The sequence below is a fragment of the Capsicum annuum genome, chromosome 7 (genome assembly GCF_002878395.1).
Source record: "Capsicum annuum cultivar UCD-10X-F1 chromosome 7, UCD10Xv1.1, whole genome shotgun sequence".
Lineage (NCBI taxonomy): Eukaryota > Viridiplantae > Streptophyta > Magnoliopsida > Solanales > Solanaceae > Capsicum > Capsicum annuum.
In genome coordinates, this window is record NC_061117.1 from 205,893,346 (window position 1) to 205,914,546 (window position 21,201).

The following is a 21,201-nucleotide window of genomic DNA, read 5'->3' on the forward strand; positions in this document are numbered from 1 at the left end:
AATGCTTATCAAAAGTTACTACTTACCAAATGCCATGTAGCTTACGTCGCTTATTTACCACTCTATTAGTATATTGCAATCCTGCAAATTTTAAAGATTTATGGTAAAAATTTAAAGGACCAATATCTGAAGATTCTACAATTACAACAAATATACAAACAACTAACATTTGTTATATGGTTTTGAACCACATAAATACCATATTACATTAAATGGGACAAAATATAAATGAATTCAAACTCATATCAGAAACTTTTATACCATCCACATTTTCTTACTGAGTAATGCACGAGTCTGGAGACATTTATTTAGAAAGAAACGTAGTTGTAACTGAAGAAGATTTACTCCTATATAGAAAACTAAACGAAGAACAACATGTTGCTTACAATGCTATTCTTAATAAAATATTCTCAAATGAACAAGGAGATTTTTATATTGATGGACCAGGAGGAACTGGGAAAATTTTTTTATACCGAGCTTTACCAGCTACTGTAAGATCCAAAGGACTTATTGCTTTAGCTACAATAACTTTTGGGGTTGCAGCTTTTGTTCTCCCAGGAGGACGAACTGCTCACTCACGTTTCAAACTTCCTATCAACATAAGTGAAAACTACAACTATAATACAAGTAAACAAAGTTCACTTGATGTTTTAAAGAGACCAAATTAATAGTATGGGACGAAGTATCAATGGCAATGAAAAACCTTGTTGAAACTTTTGATTTATTACTAAGAGATCATATGAGTATAAATATACCTTTTGGTGAAAAAGTTGTTGTTTTTGGATGTGATTTTAGGCAAACACTACCAGTTGTAAAAAGTGGAATAAAAGAATATTTCATTTGTGAATGCTCACTAAACTCAGATATTTGGAATTATCTAGAAAAATTTTAACTAACAAAAAATATGCGAGCATGAGAAGATACTACATTCTTTGAACATTTACTTAGAATTAGGAATGGAAAAGAACAAGTTAATTACCATAACAAAATTGAGATTTCAAAATCCTTACTTATTCCTTTTACAATGAGAAGGAATTATTAAATAATTTATTCAAAATTATCTACCCTGACTTAAACATGATCATGATGGACACATCTAATGTAACATCACGTGTCATCTTAATAACCAAAATAATTTTGTAAATGATATTAATGAAATGTTCATTCATCAATTCCTTGGTACTGTTGTCACATTCGTTGGTATAGACGAAACTGTAGAGCCAAAAGAACAAACTGAGTTTGAAGATTTCTTACATACTTTAAACCCTACAGGACTACCTCCTTATAAGTTAGTTCTAAAGCAAAACTGCCCAGTTATATTACTACAAAATTTAAATCCTTCAGAAGGTTTATGTAATGGCACTCGCTTAATTTGTATTGATTCCAAAACTCATATTATTAGTGCTAAAATTTCAAGTGAAGATTTCAAAGGCAAACATGTATCCATTCCTCGCATACCTTTATTATCACCACAAGACAAAAAATTGTCAACTCAATTCAAGAGAACACAATTTTTCATTCGATTATGTTTCGCTATGACTATAAATAAAGCTCAAGGTCAACCACTAGATTTTGTTGGAATTTATTTACGTGAACCTGTATTTTCACATGGTCAACTTTATGTTGCTTTATCAAGAGCCAAAATATCAAACTGTGTAAAAATGATAATACGACCAGCAACATCAGATGGTCCTGATGATTATTCCACTTACAATATAGTATATAGTGAAATCATTAACAAGGCATTATGTTAAAAAGAATTCTCAACAATTCCATGTAAATTTCCTACATTTTCATTTTTATTATTTGAAATTCATCAACCAACTCCTACTTTGCTCTTACAAATGTAAAACTAAAATTTAGCATCCCTATTTTCAAATTAGTCAAGATAGTAGGAAATATGTTGCCAGCATTCAAAATATGTTGGACCATTTTTCTTACTTTACAAAAATAAATTATACAATATATTAATTACTATAATATACTCGGCAAACAAGCTTACACATTGACATTATGGGAAAAAGCTCTCATTGATGAAGAAGGCAAAAAGCTCCTCACACAGTATCAACAACATCCAGTCATCTGTATCAGACGTGTTGGACTATCCAAATACAATGGTAAACTAACTAACGTACCATAATTAATTTACTTATATCACCTTTTGCTTTCTTCTATAACATAGTATTGTTATTATAATTATTGTAGGCATATCATTGACGACAAAATTTACCACAATGATGTAAATTGATCTACCATATTTAGAATGCCTTCAACTGCACTCATGGTATAAACATACTTTACTCTACTTTGTACTAACTTGTACATTATTATTAATATGATAATATCCATCAACCAACAATTGAAACAGGGTTGCAGAAAATGCTGAAATGCTCAACTCTTTTGCTACGAGAAGCACATCCCAAATTGGATCTCTGGTTTCTGCTCCAGTAGATGAAGAAATAGTATCAATTGCTTCCATTCAATCACAACGAGATTTTCATACCATCACTAATCACCTAATTCATAACTTATGCTAAAATTTATTCTTCTCATGGTAATAACACTTTTTCCACAGGGTCATGCTTTCACAATAGAGGCACAAATAATTCTACCAAACAGCCTTAAACATTGCTTTGTCTTAGGCTACCCAAAGTGTCCTCAAGAAGTACGAAATACAGAGAAGAGAAAAATTCAATGCATGAAGTGTCATGAGAGTAATATGCTGACTCCCAGGAACTTGAGTACTAATACTATACACACATACATCCACAATATCAACAACATATTTCTCATTATTAACTAAACTACTAATGTATACTACTTTAGGTGCCGATTCGATGTAAATCTGAAAGATGAAACTGGCTCAATAATTGGAACTATTAGTGGAAAAGAATGAGAAAAATTATTATCTCTTACAGCTAAACAGATTTATGAGCTTGCTTCAACTGAGGTAAAAAATTTAACCATCAAATATACACATTGACATAATTATTCAACAAACATAAAACTAAATATCTTTTTCCACAAAATGAGTCCCAATCAATGCAACATACTGAAATGAGACGGAATCAGAATCTGTTCAGAATTCAAGTGAAAAAAGTAGTTTTCTGCACTGATCATACAATCTCTGGAAAAGTCCACATTTTATCCTGTGCTGAAAAAGAAAACATCATGCCCTCTCTTCCTGCACCATCCACATTCCATATCAAAGAAGGAAGCAAGAAGCAAAAAAAAAATTCTACTTCTTATGTTGAACAAGCCGAACAACAAAGTGAATGCCAGAATATGCTCAAACTGAAACAAAAAATGGAGCCATCGACTCCAATGAAAATAAAATAAAATATTACGAACAAATTGCTTTCATATTCTCTCTCAATATTTATAATGTCTTCAATATAATTTATACTATACTATTTTCTTACTAATTATATTACTCTCTTTCATTCTTGTTAAATATACTTGCAGGTTGGACAACTTTCTTTTTGCAATTATTTTTGAATTTTGTGAAATATTGTTCTTCCTTGTTTGCACTACTATGAAGATTTTTGAAGAAAAGAACTACCAACTTACCCTCTATCATCTACCCAACGGTCCAATAGGTCAGTCATCTCCTTAATATACAATCTAATACATTTCCTTCTTTAATCCATCATTATTCCGTATTGAAAGAATACAAATTACTCACATCATTATTGGTTGGACCTATGTTTGTACCTTGCTAACTGATATCACTACTAATCCTTGTGGTTTTAATGTGTTGTAGATGTGGATAGGCTGCTGAAGACGTTGATTATTCGATGAAAACTAAAGTCCACCTGAAGGAGATGTTTGCTAGAAAAGGGTACATTTGTTCCACTTTTCTATTACTTGATATTTTTTCAGTTTCTTAGTTCTATTCTCTCAGTTTGTACTTGATAACACAATGGTCATTGTTAAATGTATACAAAAGCCACATTTTACATTTGGTGTTCTACATCCAAGCAAGATTCACAAGAACACCCAAGAATACATGTATAATGTTTCAATAAAGTGAGTTAAGCACCATGAGGTCTTAGGTTCAATTCTCAAAAGAGACAACCACTAGGTGATTTCTTCTCATCTGTTCTATATTGGTGGATAGGGGTAAAGTGACCTGGTACTTTTGAAAGTGAGACAAGTCATGTATGATTGAATAAGTTATATTCTTCAAATATCTGAAGGATACTAAGTTGTCAGCTAAGTCATAGAGGAAACTAAACAACTGGATTCGGTAAAATTTCAACTTTTCTTGAAACTATTCAATGAAAAATATTTATGTGAGATATACATACCTATACTATAAGTTCATCGATTGTCATCAATGGAATTTCACATCATTACTGTCTTAACATAATTTCTTTTATGCACCTTATGCTGAGTGTTTTATTATTCAAAGAAAAAGTGGGTAAACATTAACAAAGAACATGAATAGCAAGTTCAGGTTCTAGAAGTAGTTCGCTGAATTTTTAGAGGATATTACGAAACTTGTTGTGATGTGCTCTGTGATATATTCTCTTCTATTACTCTTCCTTATTCCTTTGAAAGCTTGGAGCAATTAACTAAAAAATCAATCTTTCTATGCACAGAATCAGCAAAAGGAGCATCTCCAACTTTGAAAGCAAAAGACAAAGAGAGATTTATTACTTGGTATTCACCATTTTTCCTGAATTCCGACTAGGTCTCTTAACACTTAATTAATACTTTAAATTTATTAATAAGCTTTTGCTTATCCACTTCTTTCTTTATGCATCTTGAGTAGTGCAATTATTGAACTAGTAATAATTTATTTTTGTTCTTATATCATGGATAATTACTGTTTACATTATTTGTGACAGATCTGGATATTGGAACATTATATCTTGCTATGTTGAAGATGATGTTGCAACACAACACCCAAAGAAGAAGACGTTTAGGAAGTTCAATTCAGAAAAGCCAGTCTTAATTCTCCACCACTACTACCAACCATGTACCACAACTCTAGCACTATTTGTACCAACAAATGATTATATGTAATACTTTCACAAGCTAACAACATAACAATGTAATCTTTGTTCCACATACTATAAAGCATAACTCTTTGTACCACATATTATGAAACATAATTGTTTTATCTTCAATCATATCTTCGCCCATGCATGGCATCAAACTGAGCTGCATATTTTTGTTTTTGACTTTCAGGAAGAAAGGTATCCATGAAGAACTTAGTGAACTCATCCCAGGTTAGAGGTGCTTCTCTTGCAGGCCTTCCTAGCAATAAAGTATCATATCAAATGTTAGCCATGTCCTTCAACTTGTACAATGCCAGCTCCACAGCTCTCTCACTAGAACACCCTAACGCCCGCAACGCCTTGAAAGTACCATCCAAAAAGTACTGAGAATCAGCTGAACTGTCTGAACCTGTGAATTTTAGTCACTTCAACTTCAGGAACTCCTGCAAAGATACCTCCTTATTTCCACAGTTGTAAGTCTGAACAAGTGCCTGGAATTGTGGCTGAGGTTGTGCAGCATTACGTTGATCACCCATCTCCTGTCTATCCAGTCGATCGGCCAAGCCCTCTATGGCTCTTTGCATGGAAGCAAATACCTCAGCAGTACTACCCTCAAGAGATGATGGAAGTGGACTAGTATTTCCTTCAGGAGTGGGCTCTCTTGAACTTCTTGGAGTGGCAGTGCGATTCCCCGCGGTATCACGACTACCCCTACCTCAGCCCCTTCTGTGGGATCCAACTCTTCCCCTACCAGTAGTTGCTCTACAAACCATCTGATTAACGAAACAAGACAATTAGATTCATCTAATTGATCCTAAATATCTCACATGTACGAAAGAATAAGAAAGAAGATCAAGACTCATCCTATCACGCTCTCGCAGAATCACAATTATAGAAATGGCCGACAACATAACCATAATTGAGATTCTACTACTATCGTGTGCTCCATAGTCTTAGAATTAACCTAACATGGCTCTGATACCAACTTTGTCACGACCCAAAATAGGATCATGACCGGCGCTAAGGAGGTTAGGACTCCAAAGCAAGCCTCATCAGAATTCTACAGAAAAACGGACAAAGTTTCCCCCCTTTTGGGGCCTAACAAGAAAATTTCTTGTTTCAATTTCAACAACAAACAACCCAACAACACAACCACCATACAATACTAACACAATTCACCATAGATCATCAACAATTCACCAACACCACCAACTAACAATATGAAAATCATCTCCAAGGATGAGAGAAAATCAAATATTCCACAAATCCATAATAATAAAAGAATATTAAAAAAATCTAAAGACATGACTATGGAGCGACTCTAAGAGTTTGCAAGAAACAGAACATAATAAATAAATAAACTCTTGCCCACGTAAACAAGGTGGGGCTCACAGGAATATGCTACTCGAATCCTCTAGCCAATGAGATCCTCACCGTCACCTATGTTCTCTGAAAAATAATAGCGAGTGAGACACTAGCTCAGTGAGTAATAACACTTAACCACAACTATTTTAATGAGGACATGTCAGAAAACATCATGAATAAAAGTTTTTTCATAAAACATTAACAATAAATAATATCAATGTTTTATGTAAGCCAAGTGAACTAATAGTTTGGTAATAAACTCACAAAAAGCATCATATCATATCAAATATACATATATGGGAGATTTCCAAGAATAAATCATGTAATCAGTATGGCATTCTTCTTTATTAAGAATAACACATAACAGTGGATCCCTCATAAAAGAGTCCCATATCATAGCAGTAACAGTATGCGAAACTACCTTCCCATTAGCGAGGGCTATAACATTCATCAGTAAATACAAGGTGCACCAGGTCTAACGATCCCGCCGTTAGCTACGGGATTCAATCAAGGTCTACTTTCATTCATAAATTCTTTGAAAACAATAGGATATTCGTATGAAAACATCTTTCAGAATAGAACCTAACTTTAAAATTCATATCAATAATAATACATGTAAACTTGAATAAAACATATATCACAAATACTTATTTCTCATGTAAGTGAAGAATATTCACAATAGTAATATCATATCTCAAATAACCATATCAATATCATATTAAGTAAAGAACTTGTCCAACGTGCAAATTTTCAAAGCATTCAATACCTCTTGTTTTCATCAAAACATGGTATAAAAATGCAATTTAAGAAACATAAATTGTGGCAAGATTACTACTCACAGTACTCTTGTAGAAATACCAATTTGTCACCTCGAATGATTCATATCGCTTTCTTGGATCAAACCTATAATCACATCATATCCATCTTGAGTTAATTCTCTTATTTTAGATTAACTCATGATAAAATTAGACTACCCAACCCTTGTATCTATGTTAGTTGACATAACCTTTCACCCATAGATTCCCTGAGAACTTTTTGAACTTTGTTAGCTCCCTGGTACACTGATGTCTTTCTCTAACTTTTTGTACTATTCTGCATCTTCTTGATTCCAGCAATGAAATTTCTCATTACTTCATCAAAAATATAATTAGACTACCCAACCCTCAAGGTTTCATGGTAACCTTCAATTTCTTAAACTTCATGCCCAAAATCACACCTTAATATGCTTAATCTAGTTTTTGATAATTAAATTTTACTACCCAAAATAAATTACCTAGACTAGAAATCACAATAAAGATGCAGAAAAGGGATTACGTTAAACCCAAACGAATTTTCCGATCAAACCTCATTTTTTTCCCGCCACTGGACGAACAACTTGCTGTTTTTTTTCTCTGCTTCATGGGTAGGAGGGCAGATTACTTAATGCTTGTTGCTCACAAGTTGGATGCCTTTCTTTTAGTAAATAAATGGCAAGAGCCTTAAAATTTTCCATAATATAATGATTTGGCAGATGGGACAAGTCCTTATTTGTTTTTAATTAGGCCTGCACGACTTTGGCCCTTTACTCTCTTTTTTCTTTTTCTTTTTAAATTGGGTTTTAGCCCAATAACCCAATTTTTTTTTTCTACTAAAATTTGGGATATTACAAATTGGCTTTCCAGTACATAAGCTTTCCCCTTTATACTTCAAGTTCTTTATTTCAAAAATAGCTCTTCTTGAAGCTTAAGGTTTAAAACACTATCAAAGTCCTCAAATTTTGGACAAATGTAACTCTGTCCTACCTGCTAGTAGGAGTAATGACAAGAAAGAACAGTACAAATACTGATTTTGATGGCCAATTTTATACTGATGGAGCAGGGTGCAGCCAAATTTAAACCTTTTACCGAACTAATATAATGCGATAGGGATAGGGTTGAGAAGGGGAAACCTTACAATTGTATTTGAAGACTCCTTATCCAGTGGTCCACCATCCTTATGCATTGTTGCTTCAGTAAAAAAGCAGGTCCAGCATGGTTGGGAGGACTGCAATCTGGAGAAACATAAGTTCAGTATTTAAAAAAGAAAGCAACAAAATCGTATTTTTCAAGAGAACTAAAATGCTCTTTAAGGGGTCGTTTGGTGAAGTATAAGTGATAATATCCAACCAAAAAAATTACTCCAAATGTCATTTCTACGATCATCGCCTACATGAACAGCGTCGTCTGGATTTACTTCTATAACTCACACGCTTTTAAAAATATTGTTGGATTAGGCTTCTCTGCTTCTACCTGTTAAAAGCCAAAATAGAATATCAGCTATTGGATCAGAAAGGATGAAAGAGAAACAAAAGGAAAAACGACAAACGTGTTACCTCAGCGGAAACTGCTACGGCATTAAACCAGTGATAACAGTTCAGAGCCCTCAAAACTGGTCTCAACTGAGTGTCAAAATTCGACACTACAACCAACTTCACTCCTTCCGCTCTAAGGGCCTTAAATACCCTCTCAGCATCTGGATCACAAAGATGCCAAGCCGCCTATTGAAGAATGACAAATGAAAGTAAAATTATTGAGTGACTTCTTATTAGTGGAGATGTTCTGTTAGTCAACTCGAACAATAAACCAATTTTCTGTCAAAAAGAAATGGAAATTCAAAGTGAGAGAACATTTTCAGTAGTAAAATAGTTATACAGCTCCTGAAAGTACTGAGAGTCGGAACAGCCAGTCGAAGAACTAACTGTATGTTGCCAAAATGGTCTTCCATCGTTAACATATCTGCAATATGAAGACCAGAGAAATTTAACAAACTATAACAATAACTTAAATATGAAGACCAGAGAAATTTAACAAACTATAACAATAACTTAAATGATCTCAAAATACGTACAGATCAATATTCTGTCATGAGATATGAAAAGAATGTGGTCTTTGATGTGCATAGAAGCATTTGGCTGCCCGTGTGATGTCAAACTAATAAATTTAATCAACTGTGACATGTTTGGGGGGAATAGTCATACAGAAGTTCAAGAACATACACGTTTAACTAGATGCTTGTTGTAACTTGTAACTAACCAAGACATGTTTTTGAGATTTTAAGAATTACCAATACTTACATTCCACTTTTATAAAACAACGGCATTCATGTTTGTTAACCACAATTAGACAAGCACAAGGAAGGATGAAAGGGAAGCAAAAGGAAAAGCGACAAACGTATTACCTCAGTAAACTGCTACGGCATCAAATCAGTGATCACAGTTCAGAGCTTCAAAACTGATTTCAACTGAGTGTCAAAATTCGACACTACAACCAACTTCACTCCTGCTGCTCTAAGGGCCTTAAATACCTTCTCAGCATCTGGATCACAAAGATGCCAAGCCTATTGAAGAATGACAAATGAAAGTAACATTATTGAGTGACTTCTTATTAGTGGAGATGTTCTGTTGGTCAACTCGAACAATAAACCAATTTGCTGTAAAAAAGAAATGGTAATTCAAAGTGAGAGAACCTTTTCAGTAGTATAATAGTTATACAGCTCCTCAAAATACTGAGAGTCAGAATAGCCAGTCAAAGAACTAACTATATATTGCCAAAATAGTCTTCCGTCGCTAACATATCTGCAATATGAAGACCAGAGAAATTTAACAAACTATAACAATAACTTAAATGATCTCAAAATATGTACAGATCAATATTCCGTCAAGAGATGTGAAAAGAATGTGGTCTTTGATGTGCATAGAAGCATTTGGCTTACCGTGTGATGTCAAACTAATAAATTCAATCAACCGTGACATGTTTGGAGGGAATAGCTGTACAGAAGTTCAAGAACATACACGTTTAACCAGATGCTTGTTGTAACTTCTAACTACCATACAATATTAAGCTGCAGTATCCCCTAACAATGACTCACTGGTTGTTTAATTTCTCCCAAATAGTGTTGGTAAGCTAAATTAAGACACGCACCATAAGGCCCATGTGACCTTGAACAGTTTGGCTTCACCATTTATACAACAGTTAATCATTGTGAAGGATAATCAAGAAAAAAGGCTTGACAAAAAGTAAACGAAATATGACAAAGAAATCAGACAGGACAACAAAAGTAGTATGGACGGAAGACCCCAGGTAATGTTGTAATATGGTAACATGTTGCAACTTTATCATTAGCATGAAATTTTTTATTTGAGAAGGAACACTTGTTGAAGTCAACAGTGCTTCCTGAAAGGTCAAGGTAAGTAAATGTTACACTACAACATCTATCACAAAGAAAATGAAAGTTCCATTACATGGCAGAGGCAAAAATAATCTATACAATGGAATGAATTATCAAGAGAGACCAGAATAAGCACACCCAGTACTCCTGAACCTCATGAAATGTGTGGATACATACCCAAACTGAGTATAAGGAATCAAACATAACAATATTGTACCTTTAGTCTCCTTTCGATCTCATTATCAGCCATTCGATCAAATCGGTTACACTACAGCATCTATCACAAACAAAACGGAAGTTCCATGAAATGTGTGGATACACACCCAAACTGAGTATAAGTACTCAAACATAACAATATTGTACCTTTAGTCTTGTTTCGACCTCATTATCAGCCATTCCATCAAATCGAAGTGAATCTTTATTCCCGTTTACAGCTGAAGGTTCGTCCTGACCAACAAATAATGTATTCTCAAATAACTATTCATAAATTTTCATTAACGAAGCAGAATTTTACCATCCATATTAGAGATAATCACGAAACTCTAATATCTGTCATTGAAGAAAAATGGGAACTTTTAGATGTCATTCTCACTAACCTCTGAAATCAAATAGTTGCTAACGTCAGGAGCAGAAGGAACTTTGTTAATGTCATCTTCATATGTAACTTTAGATATACACTGTAATAGGCCTCCATCAAAATCTCTGCACAAAGTCCTAAAATCTTACTTGAAATAACCACCTCTGATATTGCAGGCTACATTTCTGGCAACACAACGGACAGGAACGTCATCTCCGTTGAAACTCGTAATAGAAAATCGTAATCCCGTGAGGCATGTACAGTTTTGTCATTCCAGCGACGGGAACATCATCGCCGTCTTTATAATCGAGTTCGACAACGTCGATTGGAACCTTTTCTTACTTAGACGGCATTGAAAAGGAATTGGAATTGAAGGAATTAGTGATCGATTGAATGGGAAAGGAAGGTTTCCAGAATTATCTTGAGAGGAGTAGATATTTTATCAATTCAAAAGGCTTGAACATCTCAAAAATTATAGAAGAATTACTCTCAGTTAAACACTAATACAATTGGAGAAACTACAGGTACAATCTAAAGGAACTAAGTTTCACCCAAAAATCAGATAACTAAAATAACAAAGGATTTAAGGAAAAAGAATGAGAATAACCGTGTCTTCAAAGAATTAAAAATTGTTACCTTTCCCAAAATCGAAGTTCACTCAACATAGGAGGAGTATTTCTTCACTACCCCAAAACTCGAGCTAAATACGAATTCTGCAAATAATTATCAGATTTCGACAACATAAAAATCAATCTGTCACCAAAACTTCATAAATTTTTTCACCCAAATCTAAAAATTGAAGGAAAAAACTAAAGATGAAGATAAAATCGAAGAAGCAAGACTTGACTCAAACTGAAATTTGTCTCTAATTGTTGAAGCAGAAATCAACCATGGTTACATTGGAGCAAACCAATGGTTATATCAATCAGAAGAGCAAGAGAAAGATGATACAGTCTAAGAAATTTGATAAACAAGTGGCTGCTATAAAATAAGAAAGAATAAAGAATAACAGTAGAAAGAACAAGAAGGGTAATTCTTATTTTTCTCTTATGTACGATGAAGCCCTTCGATCAGAATTTGACCTTAGTTTTATACTAAAAGATGAATAAATTAAATTTAAATAGATATTAAATAAATTTTGATAGATATTTATTATAATTGATATATATCATAACATTCCTCTTGAATATCTAACAAAACGCATATAGGTTGTCTCATTAAGAACCTTACAAGGAAAACTCAGTAGGACAAAACCTCGTAAGGAAAAAAAAGTACGGCGCATATTAGCTCCCCCTAATAAGAACTTTCTTGAACCTTTGCATTCAGATCTTGTGCACCATCTTCTTGAAAGTTGTAATTGGAAGAGACTTGATGAATAAATCAGTCACATTGTCACTTGAATGAATCTGTTGTACGTCAATATCACCATTTTTTTGAAGCTCATGTGTATAGAAGAGCTTTGGCGAAATGTGCTTCTTTCTATCTCCTTTTATGAATCCTCCTTTAAGTTATGCTATGCATGTTGCATTATCTTCATATAAAATCGTGGGTACTTTATCACATTTTAAGCCACATTTTTCTCGAATGAGATGTATTATGGACCTCAACCACACACTCTCGGTTTGTTTCATGAATAGCTATAATCTCAGCATGACTCAATGAAACGGCTACGATAGACTGCTCTGTTGATCTCCAAGATATGGCAGTCCCCTCACATATGAATACATAGCCTGTTTGAGACCGAACTTTATACGGGTCAGATAAGTACCCAGCATCAGCATAACCAACAAGATCGGAACTGCAATCTTTAGAATAAAATAAGCCCATATCAGTAGTCTACTTTAGATACCGTAATATGTGTTTGATCCCATTCTAATGTCTCCTAATAGGAGCAGAACTATACCTTGCTAGCAAATTTACTGAAAAGGCAATATCAGGCCTTGTAATATTTGCAAGATACATTAGTGCACCAATTGCACTAAGATATGGTATTTCAGGACCAAGGAGTTCCTCATTCTTTTCTTGAGGTCGGAATGGATCCTTATTCACATCAAGAGATCGAACAACCATCGGAGTACTTAATGGATGTGCTCCATCCATGTAGAATCATTTCAACACCTTTTCTGTGTAGGCACATTGATGAACAAAAATGTCGTTTGTCAAATGTTCAATTTGCAAACCAAGGCATAACTTTGTCTTTTCGAGATCTTTCATCTCAAATTCTTTCTTTAGGTAATCAATTGTCTTTTGAATCTCTATTGGTGTTCCAATAAGGTTTATGTCATCGACATAGATAGCAAGTATAACAAACTCCGACGTTGTTTTCTTTATGAAAACACATGGACAAATTTCATTATTCGTATAACCTTCTTTAGATAAATATTCACTAAGACGGTTATACCATATGCGTCTAGATTACTTCAAACCATACAATGATCTTTTCAATCTAACGGAATACATAGGCTTTGAACTATATGCTTTCGGAATTTTAAATCCTTCGGGAATCTTCATGTATATCTCATTATCAAGTGATCCATATAGATAGGCTAGTACCACATCCATCAAATGCATTTCAAGTCTCTCATAGACAGTGAAACTAATAAGATAACGCAATGTTATTGCGTCCATAACTGGTGAATATATCTCATTATAATCGACACCAGGCCGTTGTGAAAATTCTTGTGCAACAAAGCATGATTTATACCTTTGTATTTCATTTTTTCATTTTTTTTTCGCACAAAGACCCATTTATAGCCAACGGGCTTAACACCATCAGGTGTTTGAGTTATAGGTCCAAAAACTTCACGTTTGGCAAGTGAATTCAATTCAGATTGAATTGCTTCTTGCCATTTTGGCCAGTCATTTCTTTGTCGACATTCTGTGATAGATCGAGGTTCAAGATCCTCACTGTCTTGCATGATTTTCGTTGCAAAATTATATGCAAAGACATAATCCACTACTATTTCAGATCGATTCAAATTAGTTTTAATATCACTTGAATTTATGGATAATTCCTCATTTTCTTGAGTCGCAGGCATATTGATTCCTTCAGGGATATCAACATTGCTCAAATCTTGTACTTCCATATGTGGATCTTTCGTAGTGTCATCTTGACCATTTATTTTTCTTTTTTTAGGATTTTGATTCTTAGAACCTAATGGTCTGCCACGCTTTAAGCGTGCTTTAGATTCATTAGCTATGACACTAGTGGATGGTCCTTTAGAGACATCAATTCGAATTGGGACATTCTCTACAGGAATATGTGATTTGGTGATCCTTTTCAGATCAGTAAATGCATCCGACATTTGATTTGTAATTTTCTATAGATGAATAATCTTTTGTACTTCTTGTTCACAAATAGAAGCACATGGATCAAGATGAGATAGTGATAGATTTTCCACAAAATTTCTCTTATGATATCACTATCTTCTCCCCCTAATTTTGAAAAAAAGTATCTCATCAAATCGACAATCTGCAAATCGAGCAGTGAATAGCGAATAATAGAGGGTGATTCAAACCCAACATAAATTCCTAACCTTTTTTGAGGGACCATCTTGGTACGATTTGGTGGTGCTATAGGCACATATACACCGCACCCAAAAGTTCTCAAGTGAGATGTATTAGGCTCTTGACCCAAAAGCAATTGCAATGGTGAAAATTAATGATAATTTATCGGTCTAAGATGAACAAGTGTTGCAGCATGCAAAATTGCATAACCCCAAACAAAAGTGGGCAACTTAGTTTTCATCAGTAATGGTCTTGCTATCAACTGCAGACGTTTAATTAATGACTCAGCAAGGCCATTTTGAGTGTGAACATAGGATACAGGATGTTCCACTCTTATCCTAATCGATAAGCAATAGTCATTAAATGCTTGGGATAAAAATTCTACAGCATTATCAAGGAGAATAGACTTAATTTGATTATCAGGAAATTGAGCCTGTAATCGTATTATTTGTGCCAACAATTTTGCAAATGCCAAGTTACAAGATGATAAAAGGCACACATGAGACCATCTAGAAGAAGCATCTATTAGGACCATGAAGTATCTAAATGACCCACTTGGTGGATAAATTGGTCCACAAATGTCCCCATGTATGCGTTCCAAGAACATGGGGGACTCAATCCCAATTTTTGTTGCCGATGGTCTCACAATCAACTTGCCTTGATAACAAGCATTACATGAAAATTCACCATTCGAAAGTACCTTCAAGCTCTTTAATGGATGCCCATTTGAATTTTTTATTATTCGTCTCATCATTATTGATCCTGGATGTCCCAGACGATCATGCCAAAGTACGAAAGTATTGGAATCAGTAAACTTCCAGTTTACTATAGAATATGTCTCAATTGCACAAATCTTTGTCCAATACAAGCCAGAAGATAAAGCAGGAAAAATTTCAATAACATATGTCTGCCCAATGATATTCTAGGTGATAACAAGATATTCAACATTTATCTCATCAATTGTCTTAATATGATAACCATTTTCACGGATATCTTTAAAACTCATCAAGTTTCTCCGAGACTTAGGAGAAAATATGGCATTATTTATGATGAGTTTAGTTCCCTTGGACAAGATTATAATTGCTTTTCCAAAGCCTTCAATCAAATTAGCACTACTAGAGATTGTAGTAACATTAATCTTGCCCATCTTTAGATGAGAGAAATATTTCTTATCTTTGAATATCGTATGTGTAGTGCCAGAATCAATCAAACAAATATCTTTTTGAAAATTATCCATATCTTCAACCAAATAAAATATATATTAAGTTTTAGTACAAATTAAAACTTATAAGAAATTTTTAATCACAAAAAAAAAATAATATGTCCAAATTAAAAACTATTGAATATAATATTTGATAAAAATGTAATTATTATAATTAATAATATTTAACATTAATATATAATAATATAATATTGTTATATTATATTTGTTCAGGACGTGGATATGCAATAACAATATAATATTACTATATTATACTTGATAAAAAATATGATAATATTATTGTATTATATAGTATGGATAATTAATGACAATATGTATGTGGACATTATAAAAAAAACCGGCAAACAATATGTTAATCAATAGCACTATCGTAGCCGTCGTTTTAACATGCAAACAATTTATCCTTTTTTTTTTAGAAACGTGTAGTACTGGAAAAGCAATAGTATTGTTATTTTATTTTTCTTTCAACAAAAAAATGAAAAAATTAAAACTCAATTTAATTTAATAATAAATTACAATAATGTAATTGATCTAATCAATAATAATCAAAAACTAATAATCATGCAAACAACTATTTTTACATGATTCTTTATTCACTAACTCTTATCAATAAAAATAAAACAAAATTAAAAATCATTCATTCTTCCATGTTTACGGAACCATCACTAATCTAGTGATCAATCTTTCCTTCAGGGTGCTCGTAAAAGTCTGCTACATCCAAGCGTGTGATGTCAACATTATTTTTAGAGAGAAATTTAGCCTCGGAATTTCTCTCTTTCTTCTTTAATGATGCTTGATAAAGATCAACCAAGTGTTTGAGAGCACGATAATCACGTGAATAATGTCCTTTTCCTCCACATCGGAAACAAGTAACTGCTTCACGTTTCTCATCTTTTCTCTTTTTGTTTGATGAATGATTAACACCCGGAACAGGGTTTCTTTGGTCATTATGACCACGACCACGTCCACGACTAGGACCGCGACCTTTTTCACGCCTAGCATGGTGAGCGTGCACATCATTCACTTCAGGGAATGGTGCAGATCCAGTTGGTCGGTTCTCGTGATTTTTCATCAATAAATGATTATTTTGTTCAGCCACGAGAAGATGAGAACTCAGTTCAGTATACTTTTTGAAATCTTTTTCTCGATATTGTTGGTGTAAGAGCACATTCGAGGCATGAAAAGTGGAGAGTATCTTTTCCATCATATCATTATCATTGACCGTCTCTTCACAAAGTTTCAATTGAGAAAAAATTCTGAACATGGCAGAATTGTATTCATGAACAAACTTGTAGTCTTGAAATCTTAGATGCATCCACTCATATCGTGCTTTCGGGAGGATGACCATCTTTAAGTGGTCAAACCTTTCTTTTAGGCTATTCCACAATACGAGTGGATCCTTAGTAGTAAGGTACTCAATTTTTAGTACTTCGTCAAGATGATGACACAAGAAAATTATAACCTTAGCACGATTTTGACTAGATGCTGTATTTTTATTTTTTATGGCGTCTCTAAGACCCATAGAATCTAGGTGGATTTCAGCATCCAACACCCTGAAATATAGTTCTTGCCCGAACTTTGAAGGGAAACGAACTTACACTTTGTAAGATTGTTAGCCATATAGAAAATGGAAGAAAAATAGTAATACCTTAGCCTTAGCCTTCAAATTTGAGACGGTAGAGTCTCGTGCTGATAACGTGTTATAAAACAAGAAAGAATAAAGAAGAAAAGTAGAGAGAATAGAGAGAGTAATTCTTATTTCTTCTCTTAAGGGATGATTTACAATGAAGGAAACCCTTCTATTTATAGGGAGAATTTGCCCTTAGGTTCGCACTAAAAGACAAATGCATCAAATCCTGATAGACATCAAATAGATTTTGATAGACATTCACTATAATTGATATATATCATAACAGTGGCGAAATAAAGGAGTATTCTAGAGTTTTGATGTAAGAGGACAGTAAAATATCTGCTAGCCATAATTACCATTTTGCCCTTGTATATTGGGTATATTTACACAATTACCCTTGGTCGTCCCATGGTTGGCTCTTCTATATGGTAGAAAAGAAAAGAAATATATATATATATATATATGCCTTTTGGTCTTTCCGTTCACAAGTTTCTTAAATTCGTCATAAATTCATACATTCATTTCAATTAACATATTCACAATATATGACTTTTAATATATTATAATTAGTAGTAATAATAACTTTTATTATATAGTATTTATTGTAACGTGTGTTGACATTTTTATCAACTATAATGTGTTTAATAAGGTTATTTTTGTAACTCAATTTTTAACTTGGCAGAGCTTACTAAAGTGCATTTATGTCATTTCTCAACAATTTCAACCATCACAAAATTTCATTTCAAAGGACATTTATGTTATTTCATAGAAATTTCAATCGTAGTAAAACTCCATTTGACGATGACGATGACGACATAACGACGAAGAAGAAGCGAAAGAGAAGAATTCAACCCTTATAAGAGCCTCAAAGTACAGTTGTCTGCCGCTTAACGAAAGGGCATTTTTTGTCCTTTCTCCAGCAATTTCAACCATTACAACTCCCATCTAAAGGACATTTTTTGTCATTTCACCGTAATTTCAACCACCAAATTTATTTTGAAATTTCATGCCATCCATAAACAATGGTTGGGAGTGGAGGAGATGTTGCAGTAGACAGAGGAGGACACAAACACACCATGGTGTTGCGGCATGTTCTGGGTGTAAGAAAAAATATGAAGGGGAAGGAAAGAAGGTATGGGCTAACCTGTTAGATACGAAAAAAAATCAGTGATACCAACGACATAAGCATACTTCCAATAAAAAATTGGATATGTATATGAAATCAATTTGAGAAGGAACCATAATTGATATAAATCTTAACTTTGGTCTTCTTCTTTTCTTGATTAACTGAGAAGAAAAGAAGGATAGAAAGATCCTCGGAAGAGAGTTAGAGAAAGCAGGAAAAACCACATATTTTGTTGAATGTGTAGTTACAACACATATACAAGCTCAATAATTCATTATCAGCCTATGGAATCAATGATCAAAGTGCCCTTTGTATAAGCTAAAATAACACGAAGCAGACATGTAGGGATTAAAATTAATAATAAAGATTTATTCAAACTTATCAAGGTAAAACTAAATACATATATATTTATACATCCTTCTTTTTAGTCCAATAAATCGATCATCTACTAATAAAAAAATAAAATTTACATAGATCCCAACAAATTTATCCTTAATTACTCTTATCTTTATTTTTTACTAAATTACAACTAATGTCTTATTTTTTAATTTTCGGATAGATAATTAGCATCCTAATTCATAATTTTGAAGTTGAGATACATAATTTTGAATTTAAGAACGTAGCAGTTAATTGCCCTATTTTTTCTCGGATACACATAATATTGATTACTGAGATATATCCATTTCTGAAATTATTTGGTTGATATACATAATTCATAAACTAGACTAAAGGAAGATTTATAATTAAAATTATGGATCCAAAAATTTATGAATTTGTGAATGTATCCAACTGCTTTGACAAAAAAAAATTGGGTAATTAATAAAAATGATGGGAATTTTATGTAGTTTAGTAAAGATACATTGTGGTATTATGTATTTTTTTCATAAAAAATATATACTCTCTTTTTTAAAAATAATTATAATATTTTCCCTCTCCAGTGTTAATTTGACTAATTTTTAAATGTAAATTAAATGAAATTAAATTGATATTTTAAAATTAAAATATAGATATTCAAATAACACGCGAAAAGAAAGAAAAGAAGAAGGTTGTATAATGAAGAAACGATGGATAATGTGACTTTCAATATGAAAAACACCTAAATAAGATGGAGAATTTTAAAAGGGATAATTTTATAAACTTAACAAAGTCATTATTCATTTTTTAAACTCTGTTCTCGATCAAAAGATGACAAATAAAATGAAACTAGTGAAGCAAATTCAATGAAGCAACAACTGGTACCATAGAGAAGTGGCCATAAACTAGAAAGTTTTTACCGATTTAAAAGATAATTTAATGTATTTGAAATAATTGAATTTGGGGATGTTCGATCAAGTAAAGGAAACTGAATGAAATTCATAACTGTCTCAATCTTATTTTTTTCATTTTTCTTTTTAATTGTCTGAATATTCAGGATCTAAGACCATTCCAATGCCCTCTTTCGCCATGCATAAACTAAACCAATAATTAAGATAAGTACGAAAATTAAAGTCTTTTCTCTTTTTTCCTTTTTTAAAATAAGGGAGGAAAGAGAAAGAATAAAAAAGTGAATTCAACATTCGGACTTAAGTTCGAATTAATTGAATATTAATAATAGAAAATTTTATTTCCAGCTATTAAGAAAGTCATTTTCTTCAACTCTAAAAAACTTAGTTTTGTAAAATAAATTTAATCAATCAAATATAAAACGGCGAACGGCAATCGAAGTAATGGCGGTAACCAAAGGAACGGCAATCAACGGAGGTATTAATTTCTTTGTTACCATCTGCCTGTGACGGCCCACCGCTTGTCGGTCGCCGATTTTGTTGCTAAATCAGGTGGGGCTGACGATTTGTTTCTATGTCTTAGAAACTAAATAAAAACTTGTGATTATGTGGTAACATTTCTAGACCGTGTGATTTCCCTGCCCCATCCCATTTTCTGATGCAAAATTATCTGTGATAGTGTTGCTATTTCTAATATTTATGTTCAAACACAACTTCAATTTTCAAATACCAATTTGAAAAACTCACGGTGGTTCATAATGCAGAAGCATCATTGCTTAGTCTTTAGTGAAGTTGATTGTTGAATTTGTGGATGATTTCATTATTTCCTTTATTTGTTCTAAACCTAGTATTTTCTCCGTTAAAAAATGAAGGATCTATTCTCCTTTTTAGTCCGTTTCAAAAAGAATTATCCTTTTCTTTTTTAGAAATACTTTAATTTCAACTCTTCACATGACATGTTCAGAACCACAAGATTAAAGAACATTTTGATACATTTGGTACAACTTTAATTTAAGGCCACAAAATTCAATTTTTTTTTTTTTAAAACTTTGTGCTAAGTCAAAGTAGGTCATTCTTTTTTAAACGGGGGAGCATTTGATTCATGACTATATATGCTAATAAAGTTGGCATATAGTGTGCCTAGGAAATTTTGAAAGTTGTTCCTGGATCCTCGTATCTCGTATGAAATGCTTTTTGTCATTATAATTAGTTTTTTTGTATTCAAATTCGTAATTCCAAAAGAGGACTAGCTTTAGGCTATATATATATATATTGTCATTCCCCTCTTCCTTGTATATCAGTGATCAAGTTGAGAACATTG

The 21,201-nt window shown here is 33.0% G+C and overlaps 1 protein-coding gene across 50 annotated transcripts; it reads right to left on the minus strand.

Annotated features, from left to right (window-relative positions):
* Positions 1-2,867: 2,867 nt before the first annotated feature.
* Positions 2,868-12,198, minus strand: LOC107878369 (RNA polymerase II C-terminal domain phosphatase-like 1). 50 transcript variants are annotated; one of them, XR_007057802.1, is made up of 12 exons: positions 11,770-12,155; positions 11,153-11,474; positions 10,920-11,003; positions 10,774-10,833; positions 9,567-9,725; positions 9,041-9,124; positions 8,722-8,886; positions 8,516-8,638; positions 8,304-8,400; positions 7,211-7,274; positions 5,976-6,455; positions 4,915-5,779 (listed from the first exon to the last, which is right to left on the minus strand). XR_007057802.1 is itself a non-coding variant. In XM_047415393.1 (4 exons), exons 1-4 carry the CDS (start codon positions 11,796-11,798, stop codon positions 9,955-9,957), a joined length of 228 nt encoding a protein of 75 aa, XP_047271349.1. In that variant the 5' UTR covers positions 11,799-12,101; the 3' UTR covers positions 9,861-9,954. The 50 variants fall into 50 exon arrangements, 2 of the variants coding, with proteins under 2 accessions (XP_047271349.1, XP_047271350.1); XR_007057779.1 differs by having other exon boundaries at positions 8,559-8,638; positions 11,153-11,258; positions 11,770-12,101; XR_007057795.1 differs by having other exon boundaries at positions 11,153-12,191.
* Between the last annotated feature and the right edge of the window lie 9,003 nt (positions 12,199-21,201).

Excerpts from the sequence above, each read along its gene's own strand:
- LOC107878369 (XM_047415393.1), bottom strand. The coding sequence starts at position 11,798 with ATGTTGAGTGAACTTCGATTTTGGGAAAG. Across the intron at positions 11,259-11,769 it reads GAACTTCGATTTTGGGAAAG|AGATTTTGATGGAGGCCTAT; the intron begins GTAACAATTTTT and ends GACTTTGTGCAG. Across the intron at positions 11,004-11,152 it reads GCAACTATTTGATTTCAGAG|GACGAACCTTCAGCTGTAAA; the intron begins GTTAGTGAGAAT and ends TTTGTTGGTCAG.